Genomic DNA, 22371 nt, shown 5'->3' on the forward strand with positions numbered 1-22371 from the left:
GCTTCTCGAGACATGCCGCACTTAACGATATCATTCGCCGGTCCCTTGCCACCGTCAACGTGCCAAGTCTACTTGAGCCGACTGGTATTGCAAGAGACGATGGCGAGAGACCGGACGGTATGAGTTTGATTCCATGGAAGTTGGGCCGGGTGCTGGTATGCGATGCAACCTGTGCAGACACGTGGGACCTTCCCATCTACATGGAACCAATAACAGAGATGGTGCGGCTTGTGATGCGGCTGAAAAAGCTAAAGCATGCAAATTCTAGGCTCCGAATATTATTTTGTCCCATTCGGTGTCGAGACCCTTGGTCCGTGGGGTCCTAGCGCTATAAGGTTTTTTAAGAAAATAGCAAAAAGGTTAGTCGACATCATAGGAGACCGAAGAGCTGGCAGCTACCTCGGACAAAGATTTATTCTAGCTATTCAAAGGGGGAACGCTGCCAGTATCTTCGGAACCTTGCCTTAAGTGACTTTTAATAATATAATATTTTAGTTATTATATTTTAATTTTAGTTATTTTTATTTGTAATAATCTTATTTTGTATGTTATCTCAACATCGTTTTGAGTGATTTTGTAAAGAAATTTTACCTACATCCAAAAAGTCCCTGACATCATAAAAAAAACAAGCATGAGGCATTTAACTATTATAAACTTATTGGCCCACTGCATCGCATATATAAGACTTCTAACAATCGCTGTTCTAAAAATCGAGCAATGTTTTAGCGATTTATTTATTTGAGCGAGCGTCAATCGCGTTAGCTGATTGAATAGACGCGTTAATTACTTTGTTATTCACTGTTCTGTATTTATATTGAGCTACCACAGTAATTCGGTGCTCTGGCATAATGATGAGCCAATAACTCTAAAATGAATACTAATTATTCGACACTGGCTGAGGCTGAAAACTAAGTTTTAATACATATACCTAGTATATACAAATTTATAATAAAATAGTAGTTTATTAGAGAATGCTACACATAATAATTCATATAAGATAAAATTCAGGTAGCTCTGATCTTCTATTGCGCTTGAAATATATATAAAGCTTCGAACATTTTAATAATGGACGAAATACACACTCAAATATTAATATGGTACATGTAATATGAACTTCACGAAGACGCTGCGTCTTCGAGTAGGCATTTTCGACGATGTGTTTCTTTCAAAGGGCTTTAAAAACTCAGCGAAAAACGTGCTCTCGTTTAAGAAATATATAGAGTGGATCTTTAGATAACTTTCATAAAGTGGTAGAAGTAGCTTCCTAGCTGCATTCTGTGATCGTATTATGTAAAATATTGATATTAAAGTTACATTAATTTTTTATACAGAATATTTCTTTAAATTAAAACAAACTCGTCCATCCAATTGGTTTATTCTAATTTGAAACATTCGTATGCATTTTGTTACAGACGGCGACCAAGGTGGAGACACACGCTTGCCGACATGCAACCAAAAAGACTAATTTACACAAAAACCAGAACCAAAAAGTCATTCCTTGTAAGTTAATTTAGACTATTTGATAAATTACATTGTCATTTATAATAAATGTGGTAAACGTATAGAAATAATATTTTTGTATCAAAACATAATTAAAAACCTACAACCAATATAAAACGATGTTTGTATACAGCTCATTTTAGCTCGTAGTAATATAAATTTCGTTTAGGTAGTACATGATAAAGGACTATTCAACCTTCAAACCTGAAAAAGGAATAGTTTAAAACTTTGAGTGTAATAAGTATTTAATGACGTTAGGAGCACAAGACAACCGCTAACAAGAATTCGACAAGACAACGCGAAACTTGTAACTCTTGAAAACATTATGCAACAGAATGTAAAGTTCATTAAGCTTAACAATTTAATGTTTATTAAGCTTTAAAATTTGTTTCGACAAACTTCATTAATTTTTACAATTGAGAAATGTTGCTAAACTAAAGACGGACTTTAGTTTTTGGCGGCAACAGTTGTACATTTACAATCTCGAAAATTACATTAATACATTAATGTTTTAAAAGAAATATATTGGGTTCCTTCATTGATGTTAATTTAAACTAAACTATGTTAAGTCACTTAACTAACTTGTGTCAGAAATTCGTCTTAATTTTGCGGTATTTTCGTTTCACAGACGACTACAACAGAGTGGTGCTACAAACGGTAGATCGCGAGCCAGATTCCGACTACATTAACGCTTCCTATATAGATGTGAGTACCAAAAGTTTAATAAATGAGGCTTTAGTTGCAAGTCACGTAGTAGATGTAAGTATGCCGGCCCAACTACATTTTCGTATAATTTTATTAAGCCCTAGACGTTTGTTTGTTCCAATGTATAGGGCCGCCCTTACTAAATCTATTCAATACAGTCCTAAGTTATAAAAAATGTACCTACTTATATTGTAGATTGTTTTTGTTAAATAATATTGTATACATGGAGAGTATATACTACAGTAATTAAAGTATTACATACTAGCTGAACCTACGACCTCCGCCTTAATTAGATTTTACTTCAATTTCTTTCTAGTCTTTTTTAATTTTTCACTCCAAAAAAGCCTTCCTCAGAATAAAAAAAATTCTGTCTTCGAGTTTTGCGCTTAGCAATATTTTTTGCGATCGATTTTTATTTAGATAAATGTGAAATGAAAGATTTAAAGTTTTTACATTTTTATATTAACGCAGATTCAACAAATTTAGCTAAAGAGATTATTAACACGCTTCATGAACATTAGCGGTATTAACTTTTCCTTCCACGAATATAAACTACCCGTATTTGCAGACTTACATAAAGTAAATAACGCAGATGTATACGTAGCATAAACAGTTATTACGGTATCCTTCCCAAGTCGAGAACAAAACGTGACACGAGTGGCAACTAGGGCAGAACTCAGATCACAATATCACGAAAACCACTTCCCAGGCGGAAGAAATCGGCCCTTTGCCTTTTATTACGGTTGTCTTAGGTATGTAATGAGTCGTGTTCCAACTCCACTTCATCACAGATATAACATTTCGGCACAATACTTTCTCACTGTCTATTGCCCTTTGATTACTTTATAAAGATGTTGACATCTGTTCGTCTATTACGTGTTATTACAGTTTACAGTACAAGTTAGTAACTGATTAGAAGTATCCTGAGATGCGTTAAAGTAGTCTGTCCCTCGTCAAACCGTTATTATACCTTTTTATTTGTCCACAGAGTATATTAAAACCAAACGCGTACATAGTGACTCAGGGGCCAACAGAAGAGACGGTGGTGTCGTTTTGGCGAATGATTTGGCAGGAACGAGCCGCCGCCATCGTTATGCTTACCAAGACTTTTGACTTCATTAAGGTAATTTGAGCCTTAACTTTGTGTTACAGAGGCTAGAGAATTCCCGTTCTTTATGCTATATAAAATGTAATGCAGAGATAGGTAATGTAGGTAACTTTTGTAAATGTTTTGCAACGGAAATTAATTTTGTTATAATTATGGAATACGGTTTTCGCTATGATTATTACCGCTAGGAATAAAGCATGTTTTTTACTTCAAATTCATGCCTCACTATACGATAAAATAAAAATCTTCCTTATAGATCACTTCACATCTGAAGACTCAAAAGTAAAACAACAGAGATCTGAAAATAAAACAAATATTGTAACAGGAATTAAGTTCGGTGGCGGTTGTTGTATGGAGATGTTTAAATAAAACTCTTTGTTTGAAGCAGGGTAACAACTGACTTTAATGGTTTACAATATGAGCTTATAACTAACACAAAATTAGGGGTAGAGGGGTTGCGACGCTAACAAAAACAAACCTAAATCTAAATGACAATAACTAATGTTGGGTTACATAACTCAGGTTACTAATTTTTAATCAATTTCCATACACACTTCCGCTACACTACGGCTTTGATTGATGAAATAGCTTTCAATTTTAATCGGTTTTAATTATTATTTGCCGTTATACGTAGCACGGATACTTCCCGTTGCGAAATTGAATAGGAATTGAAAAATATATATTCGGTATATATTATTTGGGCAGGAATAACTTTTCATCTGGCTTTATATGACCTATACAATCGCCATGGTACATGAAAATGTTTAACATTGTAATAATTGGCCATAAGCGTTAACGGGAGTGAGGATTAATTCCCAAAATTGTGCAATTGTGTTAATCCTTATCGCTAGAGGGATTTCTCTGAAATAACGTACGATTTTGCGTTTTTAATTATATTTTGACAAAGTTTCAACCAAGTGGTAAAAATATATGTTGGGTGAATTTAATTTTCGGCTCATAAGTGTAACTCCACTTGAAAATGAACAGCTTATTACTGAAAACACACAAAACCACTTATTATGAAACGTTAGAATGAATATTAAACAATAGAACTAACGTTAAAGAAACATAAGAAACATAAACAATAGAACGAACTAACAATAAATTACACAACATATAAAAGTCAATAAAGATCAAGATTATTTAATTTTTAATTTCCTACAAACAAAAGATATACCAATTGAGCCTCGGCAACTATTACCAAAACCAAAATAAATTAAATATCTTGAAAATATCTGCAGATAATGAATAATTGCTGGCGGCGGCGGGTCTTATCAAAAAAGGATTGATCACTTTAAAATTTAATCCATAAACAAGATTCTTGTTGCTCTCAAAGAGTTATTCCTCGATTACTTCCTCGTTTTCCTATTAAACCTTTTACCATCCCCTTTCAGAGAACCGTTCTAGGTTCTAAAGTTGCTATTTCTAGGATGTGTAAGTAAGCTAATAAATTTTCCCCTGAGATTGGCTCTTACTAACAGTTTCGCAGAGATATCTTATTCCAATTTTTTCTGTTTAGACCATATATGTATAATTTGTAAGAATTCTGTTTGTTATTAAGTATATCTAAATATGTTGTTATTTTGATTTACTTCTAGATGTAATTTTATTGTAATGCCCGTTGGCTAATCTTGTTTAAACGAATAAATAATATAAAACAAACAATATTTAAAACCAGACACAGAAGCAAGAAAAAGCCAAAACTCTAGTAAATATAGTAACCCCCTTGTGTGTACAAATTTACAAGTAATTGTTGTGTTGTAATAATAGTATCAGGCGGATAAATTATAGATTTTTGAAGTTATACTTCTTTTGGCGTTATTGAAAAATGATGAGAGTAAATTTTTACGATGCACACCGTCACAAAAAACTGACACCTTGAATATCTGTTCAAACGTCGGTAAAACAGTAGGTAAGTATAACTTCTAACGCGTGTACATAAGTACACACACGTTTTTTTTATATTTGTTATATAAAATATAAAAAGAACTTATGCGGGTTTGCAGTCAAAACAATAATACACATTAATTTTAGTTTTATAATAATTGCGAAACCATACAAATTTACAACATAATTAAAGAAAAATAAAATATGAGAAAAGTCCATTAAAATAAATTGTAATCAGCATACATAATACGGGAGCGGTAATTTATAATATTGGTAATACAATTTGCCCTCAGCGCGAACACCGCTTCAAATAATTAAACTGAACGTTGCTTCGCAAATAACATGCCTTGCGCGTAATTTTAATTAACAATAACAGAGATTATTAGGAAGCTTGTATCTCGCAGCACACTGTTTCTCACTGTTTCACTATAACCTATTAATTGAACTCCAACAAGCTTAGGTCTCTCTTACTCAAGTTCACCGAAACTTCTTCATACGTTTCTAAAACACTGATAATAATTAAAAAACACTAAAGTGGCACTGGTTCCGGTCCGTTTCGCTTTCAAAAGAATGTTCTCGCAATAAAACAGTATCAATTTCACCAGTGACCCTGTCACCCGCGGCAGTATTTTCATGGCCCATAAAACTCAATGGCGATTATGATAAAAGTTTCTCCAGTTTTGGCACTGGTTGCAATATCAACGTTTGCACTTGTTTTGGAACAAATTCGGTCACTGTTACGTAATTTCCTTTGCATATTAGATAATGCACAAGCGCTCCTAATACCGGTAAAGCTATCGTGTGTGTTATTTTACAAATCTTGGCATTATTGATGTATTTTTGATTTACCGACAGGTCATGTGTGTCCAGTATTGGCCGGCCAGCAAAGACAAGGACGAAACATATGGAGACATAAGTGTAGGAATAGTTCAAGAAGAGGAATTAGCTAATTTTCACATACGAACCTTTCGACTTTATAAAACTGAGAAAAATGTAAGTTTAGTTTTAATTATTATTCTTCATTTTTTATTAGTAATTGTTGTGTTGTCTTAATAGTATCTATCAGGAATAGAGATTTTGTATATTTGTTATCAATTCTTCATTTTTTAAGTATAAAATTATGTTCCCTTTTTAAGCTGCACACACATTTAATTTTTCACCAAGTTTGAACAATAGTGATGAATTTAAAAATATATAAAACGATCTTTGTACAAAATTTCTAAGCATTAGTCTGGATTGTTCAAGTAATTCGTTACATTTTCTTCCCGAGGGATTTTGTTGAAAAAAAACGTATAGAATTACCTTGAGAACGTAATTTTTATTTTTCCAACGTAAAGCCTCGAAACCGAAGCCTACTTGTATTAAAACTATTAATAACGTATATGGGCATGTACAATGCAATATGTATGTCGTAGTACGGTGTGGGTGCTACAATGTTTGTAATAATTGGATATCTACGAGAGAAGCTACGGTGCGGTCGTGGAGTCGCGCTCTACGCTGCAGCTCCCACTAGATCTTATCATATTATTTGAGGCTAGAGTTACTACTAATTGATAAATAATCTAATGCAATATATCTCAAAGTGTATTTATTCTTAATGAAGTAGTACTTAGTGTTTTACTAATGAAACCTCAGATTCGAATTATATACGAAAACTGTTTCATACTTTTCAACCAGCCTTATTATTTTCTTCTCATATTTTTCATTTCATTTTTGCTATTAAAGTGTCAGATATGAATGCATTTCAATGTAGACCTACTTCAGCGTTAAGTTTCAAATGCGCTTAAGCGTAGCACTGAAATTTTAATAAAATCATTATTAAAAAAATTTCAAAAAGAGAATTCGTTTGTGTTTTGGAAATGATTTATATAAGCTACGGCCGTGTTTATTGCGCTATTTACATGGAAACATAAGCGCCTATGATGGCAAAATTAAACTTTTTGTAAAGATCTTTTTCATCAGATAAGAAAGAAAAGAATTTTACCTAGAACCAGTGTAATAAGACTGATTAAGTTGGAGAGGAGCCATTGAAGCCCCGTTCAGTCAATATAATTGAAAATAGTTATCAGCCAAATTGCATTAGCTTCAATACTGGTTTATCTCAGTCATAATTTATTGTGAACTTCATAATCGTCCACCTTTTGCAATTAAGTATATTTTGCTTGGCTGTTGCAGGTGGTGATAGAAGAGCGTTTTTTACTTCAATTTCATTATACACAGTGGCATTCGCATACTTGCCCATTCGGTAATGCCCTATTAGAGTTTCGAAGGAGGGTCAGGGCCGTGGTTGGAAGAAGGTTAGCAGCCAGCACCGCGACGGGACCAATGGTAGTACACTGCAAGTAAGTTAGTTAAAAAAGTTAAATTTTCATTCGTGGGGAACTATTTTATAACATTTATATCCCTTTTTCATGATAATGTAATTTCGATACAATTCATAATTTAATTGGCCCAACGAAGCCAATTAAATTAATATTGCATGCCTTTGCGTCAATTCAAAGCGTTCATCAAAAACACATTTATCTTAATGATAAAACAAGTTGTGTCTGACATATTGACCCACTTTTCCAAACAATTTAAATTCTAGCATCAAACAAGATCATTAACCTTCGTCCCGAATACATTGAACATAACGAGAAATAAAATACTCAGAGTGTATATACATTGCCAGTCAGAATACAACTTGGACAACGCTCTTCGTTTTACGACTTGTACTATTTTATTGAACGTATCGGCTTAACTTATTACAGATATTTTGATCATCACCGGTAGCCAAACGTTATACACCATTCATTGTAAATCCTAGATTGGTGAAGTTACGCTATTACACCAATTAAAATTATACTAACGTAGAAAGCTTTCGACTGAATAAATAACATTGCAGTTACCTTACACTGCATTTCACTTTTAAAACTATTTATAAATACCCTTTAGTTTACCCAAAACAAGTCTACTTAATATCAAGATAAGTGCCAATGAAAATCCCACTTGATGTCGACAATAGTTTTTCACACGGAGTCTTTACTGTTCTCGTAAAGAATGTCCAACTTTTCTAACCCCTCCGCCAAACAATGGCAATTTACAACTCTGTGAAAGGTTTTATGCTTAAATAAGAAGCTCTTTTCTCGCGCATGGCAAGGTATGTTTTTATGACAGAAACCAAAATACAACCAATTAACCATAAAAACAATCTTATAGGTAAACCATATATTTACTTGAAAGACCATTATTGTTTAGTTTGATGGACTAGCTCATTACCTTACATGACTGAGCGTGTCATGGGCAATTAATAAATGTCCTACCCGTTACTGAAATTTCTCACCCACTGTATTGATTTTAACAATTATATTGGTTGGTTTCATGATGTTCTCTATAAGTAAAATGATTACATAATTGCTCCACATTATTATTAGTGACGGTGGTGGACGTTCAGGAGTATACCTAGCTGTCGATGCAAATTTAGAATTGGCTGAAGAAGAAGACTGCTTTGACGTTTTTGGTTTCTTAAAAAAGCTACGACAATCTAGAAAAGGGCTTATTGAAAATGAGGTGAGTACTGTTACACTCTTATTTCGATCGCCGAACCTAGCGATTTACCATAATGCCTGCGGTAATATAAAAGTAATTACTAACTTGAATAAATTACTTGAACAGGAACAATACAAATTCGTATACGATACTCTTGAAGAACACGTGGTCTGCGGCGTGAGCTGGTTTCCCGTATCAGAGTTGTCTCAGCGGCTGAAGCAAAAGTCTCAAAGAGATCCCGCGACTAAGCTCAATGAATATCAGAAAGAGTACCAACAAATCTGTAAGCAAACTCCAAGATTCACGATCGGTGACTGCGCTGGTGGTCATAGAGGGGATAACAGAGAGAAAAACAGAGACGTTCTTGTTGTACCACGTACGTATTAATAGATAAAAATAAAATAAAATATGTTTTTATGGAATATAACATACAGGTATCACTTATTTCACGTCATTCAATTTGAATCGGTAGACATCCCTACTCATCGGCAAAGAAGACAGAGGGTATAGGCCGTGAGAAAAAGCCGACGTAAAAAACTCTCAGTACTCTTTTAAAGTAGCAAATCTTTAAAACAACATTTGTTTTAAAACAAATATCGCAAATTAATTAGAAGCAGCCTGTATAGCACTAGTCCCAGGCCATTTTATCAACTAAGTAATCGTTATGATTTCTTATTGTACAATAAAGTTTATACTATTTTTCTCTTAATTTTTAGTAGATTGTAAACCTGTGGACATTAGAAATGGATAATTAATTTCAATAAATTATAAATGTTTAAAAAATATACAACAAATAAAATTTTAAGGGTCACAGACGCGTCGAAGCGTGAAGTTAGGCTTTCAGGTATAAAAAATACTCGGTATTTTCATGTTACATATTTTACCAGTCAAAGCATAAATTTTTAAACATCGTAAGTTTTAGTGCCTTTGCTTTTATACTCTCACAACATAGAATTAAAACGTAGGTAACTTTTACTTTACATATTAATTGCTTATTTTAAAATAACTAAATATGTCAAAACCTTTTTCAGCCGACAACTTTCGACCATATTTGACATCGTTTCAAGGCAACAGTTTCACCGATTACATTAATGCGGTTTTTGTAGACGTATGTATCTCTAAACCAACTCAATAATTGTTTTTCTCTATAAAAAAAAACAGATTAATGTAATTAAGTTAATGTTCTAATTCGCAATTACAATTTCTCCTAGGGTTACACAAAACCTCGTGAATACATAGTGACTGAGTGGCCATTAATACGAACTCAAGGCGAGTTCTGGTCCCTCGTGTACGACTACGAGTGTGCAGCCGTTGTTGTTCTCTGTGTTCCTCCTAAAAACTCTGTAAGTCTCTGGAAAATGTTTCTTTATTTTGCTTTTAAGAATTGTCTTAACATTAGATCAAATCAAGTTAAAATATTGAAGTGAAACTTCTTTCGGCGCATGGGGTGAAATTTTTTACGGATGAAACGCAATAATAATAATATTAGCGTCACGAAAATGTGCAGTGTTTTTGTCAAAGAAAGGGGAGAGAGCGATTGAGACATATTGAGAGAGAGAGTGAAAACAGTGATTTAGTCTTTATAAGCCTTTTTTCTACAGCAACAGTATCCTCCATTTTGGCCTGAAGGACGACATTCTAAGAAATATGGACCCGTGTTCACTATCGATCACGTCTCACACAACCATTACACTAATATAAAAACTTGGATATTTAGAATTAATAAGAAGGTAAGTGAGTTACCATTTTTCTATCAATTTCAATTGCGAAACTAGTGACTATATTATGTTGTTTTAATAAGTTGCCACGTTTCTATAATTTTATTGTTTTTTTTCAATTCTATCCAATGTTTTAAAAACAAATAAACTTCCAACAGATCGTATCGCTAACAGAACTAATGGCGGGTGTAAAAGCTCCGCCTAAAACAGTACAGCTATTCCAGCTAACTTGCTGGCCAATGGGCCACAAGGTGCCATCTTCAACCAATTCACTCGTGGAACTCATGAACATGGTTGAACGCTGGAGACAGAGGACTGACTATGGGCCTGTCTGCGTTGTCTCGCCGTATGTAATCATTTGAATCATTGATTAATATAATTAGGAACAGAAATGAGTGAATGAAAGTAAGTTATATTTATTGATGATTATAATTATTGTTATCAGTGATGGTCGAAGTCGAGCGGGAGTCTATTGTGCAGCCAACGCTTGTATAGAACAAGTAATCCAACACGGTGAGGTTGACGTGTTTCAAGCCGTCAAGACTGTACGCCGACATCGACCTCAGCTTGTCGAGAATATGGTAAATTGTGTTTCACAAACAAGTTTTGAGGCTTTCAAAACCTCTGTTCAATAATATGATGTTGAAATTATTTCTTGAAACCATTTTTTTCTTTTTGACAGACGGAATATAAATATTGCTACGACCTAGTTTTGCACTACGTACTACACTATTTAAATAAAGATATGAATGAGAAGAAGTGAGAGTGCGAGCTCAAAGACGAGCTCTGGTTCATAGAGTTCGGGCGGGGACCTGCGTTACCTACGACTCCCGAGGAGACCAGCCCTCCCATGGTCCCACGTGCCCCCCAGAGACCTGTAAGACCACGGCGTGGCCTATCACTCGACCGTCTGATGCCAAACACGACACGACCACCATTGCACCATGCCGTGACAATGGAAGCGCCGCGACGCCCTCGATCTAACAGGCCACCACTGCGTCGATCAATTCGTCTCGAAGACGATGAAGGTGCCGCGGAAGAGCGACGCCGTGTTTTCGGCCACGGACCTCGAGCTCCGTCATTTGATGAGGGAGACGTAAGCGATCATGAATGTGAATGCCAGCGTGTTTCCCTCGAAAGGTCTGGCCCCTCTGCTGAAACGCCTGATGAAGATTACGAACCAGAGTTTGTCGCCTCTCCTCATATGGATAAACCTGACTCACGAGCACGCGGTGCTTCAGCAGACCGTGTGCTCGACCAACGTGTACATTTGACTCCTCGCGGACCATCCAGAGCTCACTCTCAGGGCGTGTTCGAAAGACGTTTACCTAAAATATATAAATTAGGGCTTATTGATAAGTCAAAACGAGCAAGCTCGAGCGCCCTTTACGAAAGAGCAGATAGATCGCCCACTGAGGCATTCTATAATGCTACAGGTTCTACACGACTAAGTTCACAAGAACTTTTTGAAAAGTTTTGTTCAGAAGATTTTACTTCACTGTACGGGAGAGAAGAATATAGACCTCGCCGTCCTCCACACTCTAAATCAACTGGAAGCAGTGGCTCAGATGTACGTTACGAGAGAACTTGTTGTCGACGCATACCATGTGGCTCACAACCTACTTTAAATCGGCGTCATCACTACCACACTCCGCGGTCTGATCGGTCAACAGATTCGGACGATACATCGCCCGGGAGAACAAATTTTCGTATTCCTTCAGATATATACGAGCAAAGTATAACTGATTACCCGAGATCAGCTGCACTACTAAGTCCTGATAAGTTCGAAGCAAGGTTTACGTTTGATATATCTGAACGCAGCGAAGTCACTTCGTATCGTGACGAAACTCCGTCGGATGCAACAGAAACGAGAAATCTTACTCTGTATGAAGAGCCCCATTCAGATCGTACGAGTATTTGCGAATTATACGATGCAGCTTTTTCTTCACATCGACCATCATTCAAACGTCATAGTTCACGTCGTCAATGTGGCCCCTTTGATTTGAGCAATCTAGATTTCCGTGCGATTGATGATGAGAGTCCACGAACCAGCCGCCGTACATCGCAGCGAAGTATGGACGATACTATGCGTCAAACTTCAGAATCTCGTAGTTGGGCATCAGATTCTGTTTTCGCTACACCAGAACGTAGAGCGATAACCACTACCACTACTTCACCGTCATCTACAGACACTCGAAAGTTTGTCACGGCCTCGGAGCGTGCAGAATCAGCAGCAGCAGACTCAACTCAAGCTGATACGACTGCGGCTGAAGAACAACCCAGCGTGATCGAGCGAACTGAATACTCCTTAGCACTCGCTCTAGGTCGGATAGACATAGATGGTTCCCCAGAAAGACCAGCTTCAACTCCATCAGGTTTAGTTCGCATATCGAGTCGTCCTTCAATGCTAAAATTGGAGCCAATAGAACCCGAGAGACTCTGTGGCGGCGCTGGAGAACAAGAAACAATTGCAGCATCACGTAAACGTCGAGGGGCCAGTGAGCCACGCCGCTCGGCTCGATGTTTTCCTCTCTGATGTCGCGCGGCGGCGCTGGCATCGCCGCGTCGCAGCCGCCGCCACTACTCTGTGCCTTTTCGCTGCCGCTCAAAAGCGAACGCGAGTCTAAAATTAGCCCTTCAAAACGAATCGAACACTCGGGCTGTAGAGTCCTGTGTAGTTATAGCTTAGCGGACTTTCTGTGTGTTCCTTTGTAGTAATTGGATAAACATAACGGTCTCTTCGAGGCCAAGCTAGGATATTCTGGCGGTTTCAATGTGGTGTACATAAGTAAAGTTATAGATAAGAGGGTATAAGAAAACGGATCAATGAAACCTTACCTTTGTCTATCACTAACGGTAACTGCCAAACTCTTAAGTGTAAATGAATATTTCTTTAACTTTTAATATAAGGTGGTAACGCAACGTCATAGGCTATGCCTGGTTACGTGCGTAGAGCGTAGATTCTAAATTTCTTAGATAGCGATCCCGAGGCTGAGGCACACGTCTCGCAGTCCATGACTGACACAGGGTCCTCATTTAGCTTAAACATTACAGGTTCGTAATATATGTCATTCGATACATGTAATTAGAGTCAGATTTATTGTTATAATTTGAATAATATAACTTCACACCATAATCCAGAAAGGACTTTGTTTTAATGTTTAAATATTGTTTACGTCCCGATCGTTTTAAGGTGTCATTAATTTAATAATATCTTTTAATAATTATCTATGAGAAAAACTAGGACTTTTTAAAGATTTCCCCTACTTAATTACAGGGGTTTATAATAGAAATACGGAGAACCAAAGAGATCGTATTATGTGTCATACTATCTTTATGAAATACAGAAAATGTACATTAGACGTCACGTCGAATTATAAACTTCCTATGCGGTCTTTCTAAGGCAAGTTAGACGTAAATATGCATTCGCAATTTCTCAGTTTATAATGCTTTATTATATGTAATCACATTTCTAGTAAAAAAATCTTTACTACAAACTCAAGTGAATTGGTCCTAGATAGTAGCTTAAGCCTTAAATATATTTCTGATTGTAATAATTTTACAGAAACATAATGATAGAGTTTGTATCCAATTGATATTTGTATTTAATTTTCTTGGAGAGTTATACAATTTTTCTTAGACTAAGTATTGTCCAAAAAATTGTTTTTGATACTTTTAAGGCGAATATGTATTTTTGTGGGTAAATAAGTGACGTTTTACATGTTTAATTTGACTGCACAGTAAACGTTCAATTAAAACAATATAGACACAGATTTAGTACAACAGACTGATTAATCTGCCAAAACACTAAAAGTTTAGAAAAGCTTTTAGTTCTTCAGTAGACTTTATTTTAATTTCTATTTTCTAGTCACTGCTTAAATGTAGGAAATTTATTAATATTTTATACTAGAAAAAAACTGTTTTTTCCATAACAAAATTACATGGAGTTAAAATAATTAACCTTGTATACTCGTATACAATAAGAAATTTTCCAATATATTTAGGATACGAATCCTACCTAGTCATTTATTAGAACTTTAAGTTCCGAGAGAAGTTAGCGAGATGTTATTTTCATTTTTATACATCTAGTCTTAATGTGTAGTTTTTGGGTTGAGTCAACTTTGGCTTCAACCGGCGTAAGATTTTCCATTCGCCATGTGCCAATGTGATGTAAATTTTCTTACATTTTCAAAGTGTAATTCGTAGCAAAATCAAATATATTTATTTACTTAGATCGTTTACAAGTAAAAATATATAAATAATTATTGTACGCGTATGCGCGATGTATTATTATTTAATTAAATTTCTATGTACCTATGCCCTCAAACTGGCAAGTGTTATATATTAAATATGAGTAGTACTATATTTATTTATTATTGAAGTTTTTATAAGATTTAGATTAGTTATTCGTATGTAATGATTATTGTGTACTGTTTAAATTATATGCGTCCTAACAAATAAACCATTTTCATAGAATATATTCTTAAACGCACAAGTTACATTATAACAACATTTTGATAAAAATAATTGATAAAATGAATATCATAGAACCTTTGTATAAATAGCCCCGAGCCTATTTGATGTTCTCGATTATCCTGCTGCTTGTATAAATTTAAAAAAAAACTGTTATTTCCTTTATTATAAACAGTATTTTAGACCTAGACGTTCCTTATTGCTCTAGATTTAGATAGTTTAGTTAAACATATTTATCGAGATATCCTCCCTCGATGGACTTCGTCGCTGGACGCAGTACTTATTTATATTGTAATAAGTTAGATAGAGAAATAGAAAAATAAAGTATTTAAAATGTAGTCGTAAAGGTAAGAATATGGTTTTTGTTCTTTCCCTATTAGCAAGATTATTATATCCGGTATTTATATTTTATTAATGGTTATTGTTTTGTTAAATGTTTAAAAATAATAGATGTGTATAATTGTTTTCTAGTCTTCCCATTTATACTTATAAACTTCCGCGCTTGCTTTGTCTTTATTGTATTTTGTGCTAATTACGTAAATACGTGGACCATTCTCGATGTTTTAGTACCTATGTGTAAGCACATTTGTCAAAATTTTCATTTTAGGTTCTAAGTAAACTGTATGAAAGTTGCTGCACCGACCATCATCGTTTATATAGGAATAATGGCTCATATTATTTATCAAATAAAGATATGTCTAGTTACAGTACATAGTACGTAAATCATAATGAATATTGTATACTATATACAAGTATTGATGAATTTGGTAATATAGCGAAATACAATTTGTAATTATTTATAAAATAATTATTATTAATTACGTGTAATTGTAATATTTATATAGAAACATTGTGATTTCAATTTTCAACTCCCACAACATATTATTGCATTAAATCATTAAAGTATTGTTGTCATGGATGTTAATTAAAGTAATTTTAAAAATTTATACATGGAATTAATGGAAATATATTTATTTGTTGTATAATTCGTCTTTTCATATTTCATATAAAATAAGGTACTTTTCTAGTATTCATTTAATTATTCACCCAAGAAATTAGCGTAAAGAAATCTTTGAGCCTAAAATCGATACCAAGTTTAAGACCCAGAAGGCTGATCACGTATTTAAAATACAATTTATCTGATGCAGAAATATGTCTGCCGCATGCCCATTGTTGCCGATTACTACTATACCGATATTAAACTGTATCACGTGACTTTCTCCTTCAACGCAGACATTATTTTGGATATAGACACAAATAGTAACAAACTGATAGAACAGATAACATATAATAAGTTAGAAAGGTATTTGATTAAGAAAAATTTATAAGCTCTTTCCTAAACTTACACCACAAATGTTAGTAGATAGTAGATACTGATGCAACAATTGGTGGGTTTACTTTGCTTTACAAAACCCAACTTAGATTAATATAAACAATCGACACTGTTCGAATTTAGCCCGACAAGTAAGTTAAGCCAGATTCAGTTTAATTAAAGATCTCTACCCTTTATTATTTTGACTAGAGATTAAATCTCAAAGGCTTTGAAGAAAATTAATCTGAAGATATCCAATAAAAGAGGTGAGTATTTTGTATCAAAACGTTCGTTAAAAGTTATTTAAGGCATGAGAACCCATTATAAATTGTTTTCGACTAAGCAATAGCTAGTTGACTGCTAACTGTTGCGCGCTATTTAATTAAGGCGCGAATTTTCATTAGACCTTAGCATATCACTATTTATCAAATAAATAAATAAAAAATACATATTTTAATTATATAATTTACAAACAAGAGCATTCTTTCTCAGTCTATAACTTATCGTATTCCTACTTGAATAAGTATAAAAATCGAATGAATCCTAAAAATAATTAGACAATTTCGGGACTCTACGGCCCTCTATGGCGGAAAATTATTCTAATAATATGAAAATTTGAAACTGTTTGTAATCTTGAAAAATCTCTATGTTTAAAGAAACAAACCCTGAAGGATTCGCACAATTACGTAAAAATGTTCTAAATACATTCCGTTTTATTATCCTTTGTGTTGGAGGCGATTCATTTGATCCTTGTGAACGTGACTCATAATAACGTACAGTACAAAGCTTAAGAGTTAACCTTAGGTAGGTACGTACTGAAGTTAGCTTTAACTTAAATAGAACTCTACTACGTGAGTAAAATATGAAACATGTTGGTAAATTTTCTTAAAAAGTAAAATCTTCATGGTTTAGTTTTCAATACTAGAGTCATCAGGGAAAAAGAGTGGTTTCGATTTCAGTGATACAAATTATGTAGCCTTATTGCGCAGATCACATTGCCAATATTAGGTTCTGGCATAATCTTGATTTTATTGGCTATAAGTTTATTAAAAAAACTTTTGGCTTCGATGTTTCAGTACTTTTCTATCCTCTCGTAAGCAAGAGCAAAAGAGTAAAATTAAAATTTCTGTTTACTTAAAATACATAGAGTGGGCATAATAAATAAAGCCATAGGGAACATTTATCTTTAAGTGTAAATCATTCCAATGCTCTAGGTAGTTCAGGAGATAAAAAACATTCATGTGATGTTATTATTATTTTTGCTGCGGGTTTAGAGAGACGCCACCTTTTATTCAAACTATAATTCTATTTGAATATTGTTTTCTAATGTAATAATTTACATGTCTTAAAAGTTTCTACAAAATTCTTAAGTGTAAGTTAAGAATGTTAGAAATAAAAATAATAATTGAAAATGTATTAAAGTAAGTAACGTTCCTCTGTATGTTTCCCTCTGCAAATCAGTGATGTGGTATTAGACAGCTTGTGTGTCCACTGTGAATGAAGACATATTAGTGATAGAGTTACTTAATTTAGATCAATAGGGTATTTGATTTGTTTTTCAAATCTTCTAACGTATGCTTTACTTTTATGGTCTAAGCTTTCTCTGAACATGTAATAAAGTCCATAACTTAAAACAGTTTACAAGTTTAAGTACGAATTTATTTAATTGTATCTTTTCTTGTGCTACCTTATCTTTTGATGCAGCAGGATTAACATATTTTTAATGTTAAAATGAATAATTTAAAACGAGTGCCAGCAATACTTTTGAATTATAAGTCAAATTTTTCTAGCATTTATGGAGAAATATGCAACAAGAGCGAGAATGATATATTTATTTAGGTAAATTGCTTCTATAAAATTTTACTCTTTATTTTACCTTTGTTTTCCTTTGGTCGAGTACTTAGATTCTTTTTTAGATGGATGAGCGCGTAAAACTGTAATTTACGAAATGTTAGTAAGAAGATGCAACCATTTCACCATGCTCCTCATCACAGCTTGAAGCAATTAAATATAACAATAATTTTAAAAAATGATTACGAAATAGCTAACATTAGTGTGAGCATATCACTTAAACAAGTAATATTAAGGAATCATAGTAAAAATAATTAATATAATTAACATATCGTATGTGAATTATATTCGACAAAAAACCTATTTAACTTAAACTTCAACGTCAGCTTTAAACTTTCAATAAAATAACAATAGTCAAACATTCAACTATGCAAGTCATAACGTAATTTTAAAGTCTGTTTTTCTTCGATATTATTGCTAATATAAATTATTGTTGTTATTCAATTTATTTTTCGACATTTTCAAGTAACAGACAACTTCGATACTTATCAGAAAGCTGCCAAACTTCTACGCTAACTTGTACAACGTAGTTCAAGTTAGGAAGCAAACGTGGCCGAAGCGACTTCCTATTGCGTAAAAGTCAACAAAATGAACGGCAGAATTAACAAGATCTAGAATTCAGGTGAGACCATTGCTTTTTATACAAACCAATAGAGCAATACAATATATTATATTGAAATACATAGAAAGTATTTTATTTTATTGATATCTGAATACCAAAAGCAATACAATAATGCACATAAGATAATCGATGGACCTAATTAGATTATATTATAACAACATATTTAAGTTTTTATATATAATACATCTATGATATATATTATTGACTTTATAGAAGACACGATGTATAAGTATGTACTTAAAAAGTATTACGATAATAATATGATAAGGGAAGAAATGTCGATAAGTTCTTAGGATAGAAACACGTCTGAACGTCGAAATTACTTCTAAGTACGAACACAGGCTTTAACAAAACCGAAGGGAAAAGTCATTAAGATTATCCCAATTTTTCGTATTGTACCTTGGAGAGAACAATGTAACGTAATACCCTTCTCAACAAATAGGACACAATTTTCACTTACACGTACACACACGCCTCTTTCATATAAATAACGATATTTTTAAATGAAGAAATAAATTTTTGGTTCACATTAAAAGATTCTCTACTTATTCTGTAAAAGAACAGCATGGATGAAATATACAGACAATTGAATTTGATTCGTACCTGTAAATAGTTATCCCTACATGAAAATAAAATTCGCACACATCATTTTTGAAATAAATATATTAATTAGAAAGTTATTATTATTACATTTAAGTTTACCATAAAAGAAGATCCTTATTGACCACAAAGTAACAATTAAAGTTATAGTTATCAAATGAATTTGCGGTGGATTATAGTTGCCCCGGGGTCGACCTACAATTCGGAGTAATAGGCTTAAGCCCTTGCAGGGCATGTTCCGAACCGATGCGATTTGCGGTCACCTTACTAATGATCATCACGAAATAGTATAGTATGTGTGTTTCAGTGATATTCAACAAATAAACATGTATAATAGAAAATTCTTAAACTGTAATATTAATCTTATCAGATTCGAATCTTATAAAAAATAACAGATGCAAAAAGGCTTACAGAGCTATATATTTATATCGTGGCTATATGAATAAGCGTGCAACCATAAGTCATAAGTCACTCAATAGAGCGAGTACAAAAGAAGTTATCTGTTATCTCTATAAGAGACCGTGTATAGTGTATCCGCTTACTTAGCCGACCCTATATCCTATGGTCATGATGGGTTATGGCCGGCTACGCCTAACTGTGTCCATATAATCGAGAAACTGGTTCTGCAGGTTCTGAGGCGGAGGTTACAACTTACAACTGTTGGAAGTACGCGCACATAGTGACTTCATTAGCGAGGCGCCCCGACCCTCATGCGAGCTATACATTAAGTAACTGGGTATGTAGGGAGGTTGACTTATTTGTTTTAATGTAGATTAATCCAGGTGTGGGTAATATTGTGTAGATATATCGCATTAGTTATATACACTGTAAGCATATAATAATTATGTGGAATAAGTACTAGCTAGTTAGTACTAGTTACAATTCCTTTATAATAGGCGGAGTATTTAACGATCACTAAAATCAGTTTGATTTTAACAGTTAACTTCTATTTGCGGCAACTACGGAATGAATAAGCCGACCATCAAGATCATTGCTCTCTCGTGGCATTTATTATATCTTCCGCTTTCGGAGCACTTTCGTAGACCCCAGCTACGAGATAGCGAATAATAAAACCCTTCTATAGCGACGTTCCCACTTTGCAGTTTGCGTGTATTTATAAAATGAATTTTCCTAGTCACTACACAACATATACACATATACATTCCTGAAGCACTGTGCTACTTATGTACATTAGTAGCAAAACGAATGTTTAAAATATTTTGCTCCAAAATCTACATACCGGTAGGCATTTCTCACTTTGCAACAAAATATTGTGATTATTTCGTTTTATTTTATTAATTGATTATTTTCGACACAATATTCTTTGGACTCAACGTTTTAATGATCATGTACATTTTATCATAAAGATCATAAAAACAAGAAAGGAATATTCATCTCCATAAAATCCATTTATTCAAATAAGTATAAAACACTTCGCAAAGAACGTTCCCCGCAGAAAGGCTCGTGTATATTTACTGATAAGGCAATAAACTTGATCGTAAAACGAACATTACAGAGTAAAGTGTATACGTAAAAACAAATGGAACTACGAATGGAAACCATTTTACAGATTTTCTTTTTATGCTTAGTGATTTTAATTCAAACAATTCATTTAAACGTCATCATATTGGTGCTACGTCACGCAAAGGCACTACCATACGTTACAAGTATAACAAGCGTGTAGTGAAAATATTAGAAGCCAGCAAATTGGGATTTTAATGTGTTCCAGAACCTTTTATAAGATTCATTATTTGTTTATTTAATTGGACAATTACAAATTGTGTCTACCGTACAAAATTTGTTTAGCTTGCTGTATAGATGCTTCTAGGAAATGGGTAATTTTCGTTTGGAAGATACAAAAAATTTTTAAACAACTTGCCTCTAAATTATTATTCAACATATGTAGAATGTATACTTTTGGAATAAAGGTGTCATTTGTTGAAATACCTACAGTTCCAATAGGTACTCGATATTTCCAGAATTATGTCATAAGATTGATGTGGACACAGGCTGGAAGGCTTAGTTTGTCATCCCGGATTCCACTTTATTGGATGAAACTCTTATAAAAGCAACTTTGATTGATGATACTTTTTCTCATTTGCTACGTTTTCATACGAAATAAGAATGACACTTTACACGTTCTCGCTTTATTTTATAATGGAAACCGCTTTTTGCCGTTAAGTTTCTTTAATCTTTAACTGATTTATTCAGACTAATATTTAAATATCGAAGTATATATGTGATATTTATAACTATACGAAAGTTGAACTGTGTGTCCCACATTGTTTTCTTATTTTATGGATGCTGAAATCTATTAGTGGACTTTTGATTAAAAGAAGATTTATACCAAAGGTGCACTAATTGCAACTGCAATCATTTTCTTATTATCATCTTTCTATGTTAACAAATATCACGCTGATATGGTTGTATTGTAAAGTGAAAATGACATCAGAGGCATAACCTCTAACGATATTACTCATAACCTGGCGCCGTCTTTATTGCCATAATATAATATTAATACGGAATATACACGTCATACGTTTAGTTGGAATATCCATAAATAGCACACATTTTAGTGTCAATAAAACAGGAGGAAAGAATTTCCTTCTTCCTAAAATTATTATTCGTTTAAGAGATTAATCGCCGCATTAAACTATGCACGTTGTGGGAATAATTATTTATATTTTCATGTAGAGTAGCTTCAGCATTCGACTCTCATCCCTGAGGTCGTAGGTTCGATCCCCGGCTGTGCAGCAATAGACTTTCTTTCTATGTGCGAATTTAACATTCGCTCGAATGATGAAGAAAAAATTGTGAGGAAACCGGCTTGCTAAGACCCAAAATGTCACCGGCGTGTGTCAAGCACAGGAGGCTGATTACCTCCCCAATTAAATTGACAAATGATTGTGGAACAAATCATCTGAAGTTATAGTGCCACTGATTTTTTTTTGTAAGCACATTTCAGTTTTCTAAGTAATAACAACGATGGTTTAAGACTGAGTCGTGACAGCCTTCTGAACTAACAATAACGTAGCCAATATAGATAATTAATTTATGTTAATCTATT

General features: G+C 33.8%; 1 protein-coding gene across 2 annotated transcripts in view; it reads left to right on the top strand.

Annotated features, from left to right (window-relative positions):
* LOC125057048 (receptor-type tyrosine-protein phosphatase kappa) overlaps positions 1–15902 on the top strand; it is a 67726-nt gene extending 51824 nt beyond the window's left edge. For both annotated transcript variants that reach the window (XM_047660488.1, XM_047660497.1), the window contains 13 exons: positions 1413–1500; positions 2129–2205; positions 3194–3328; positions 6056–6193; positions 7376–7542; positions 8614–8749; positions 8855–9104; positions 9760–9836; positions 9940–10071; positions 10330–10458; positions 10605–10792; positions 10892–11027; positions 11129–15902. In XM_047660488.1, coding sequence (XP_047516444.1) covers positions 1413–1500; positions 2129–2205; positions 3194–3328; positions 6056–6193; positions 7376–7542; positions 8614–8749; positions 8855–9104; positions 9760–9836; positions 9940–10071; positions 10330–10458; positions 10605–10792; positions 10892–11027; positions 11129–11209 — 1734 coding nt within the window. In that variant the 3' untranslated portion in view covers positions 11210–15902. The remainder of the gene's footprint in view (positions 1–1412; positions 1501–2128; positions 2206–3193; positions 3329–6055; positions 6194–7375; positions 7543–8613; positions 8750–8854; positions 9105–9759; positions 9837–9939; positions 10072–10329; positions 10459–10604; positions 10793–10891; positions 11028–11128) is intronic.
* Positions 15903–22371: the final 6469 nt, after the last annotated feature.

The sequence above is a fragment of the Pieris napi genome, chromosome 2, assembly GCF_905475465.1.
Source record: "Pieris napi chromosome 2, ilPieNapi1.2, whole genome shotgun sequence".
Taxonomy (NCBI): domain Eukaryota; kingdom Metazoa; phylum Arthropoda; class Insecta; order Lepidoptera; family Pieridae; genus Pieris; species Pieris napi.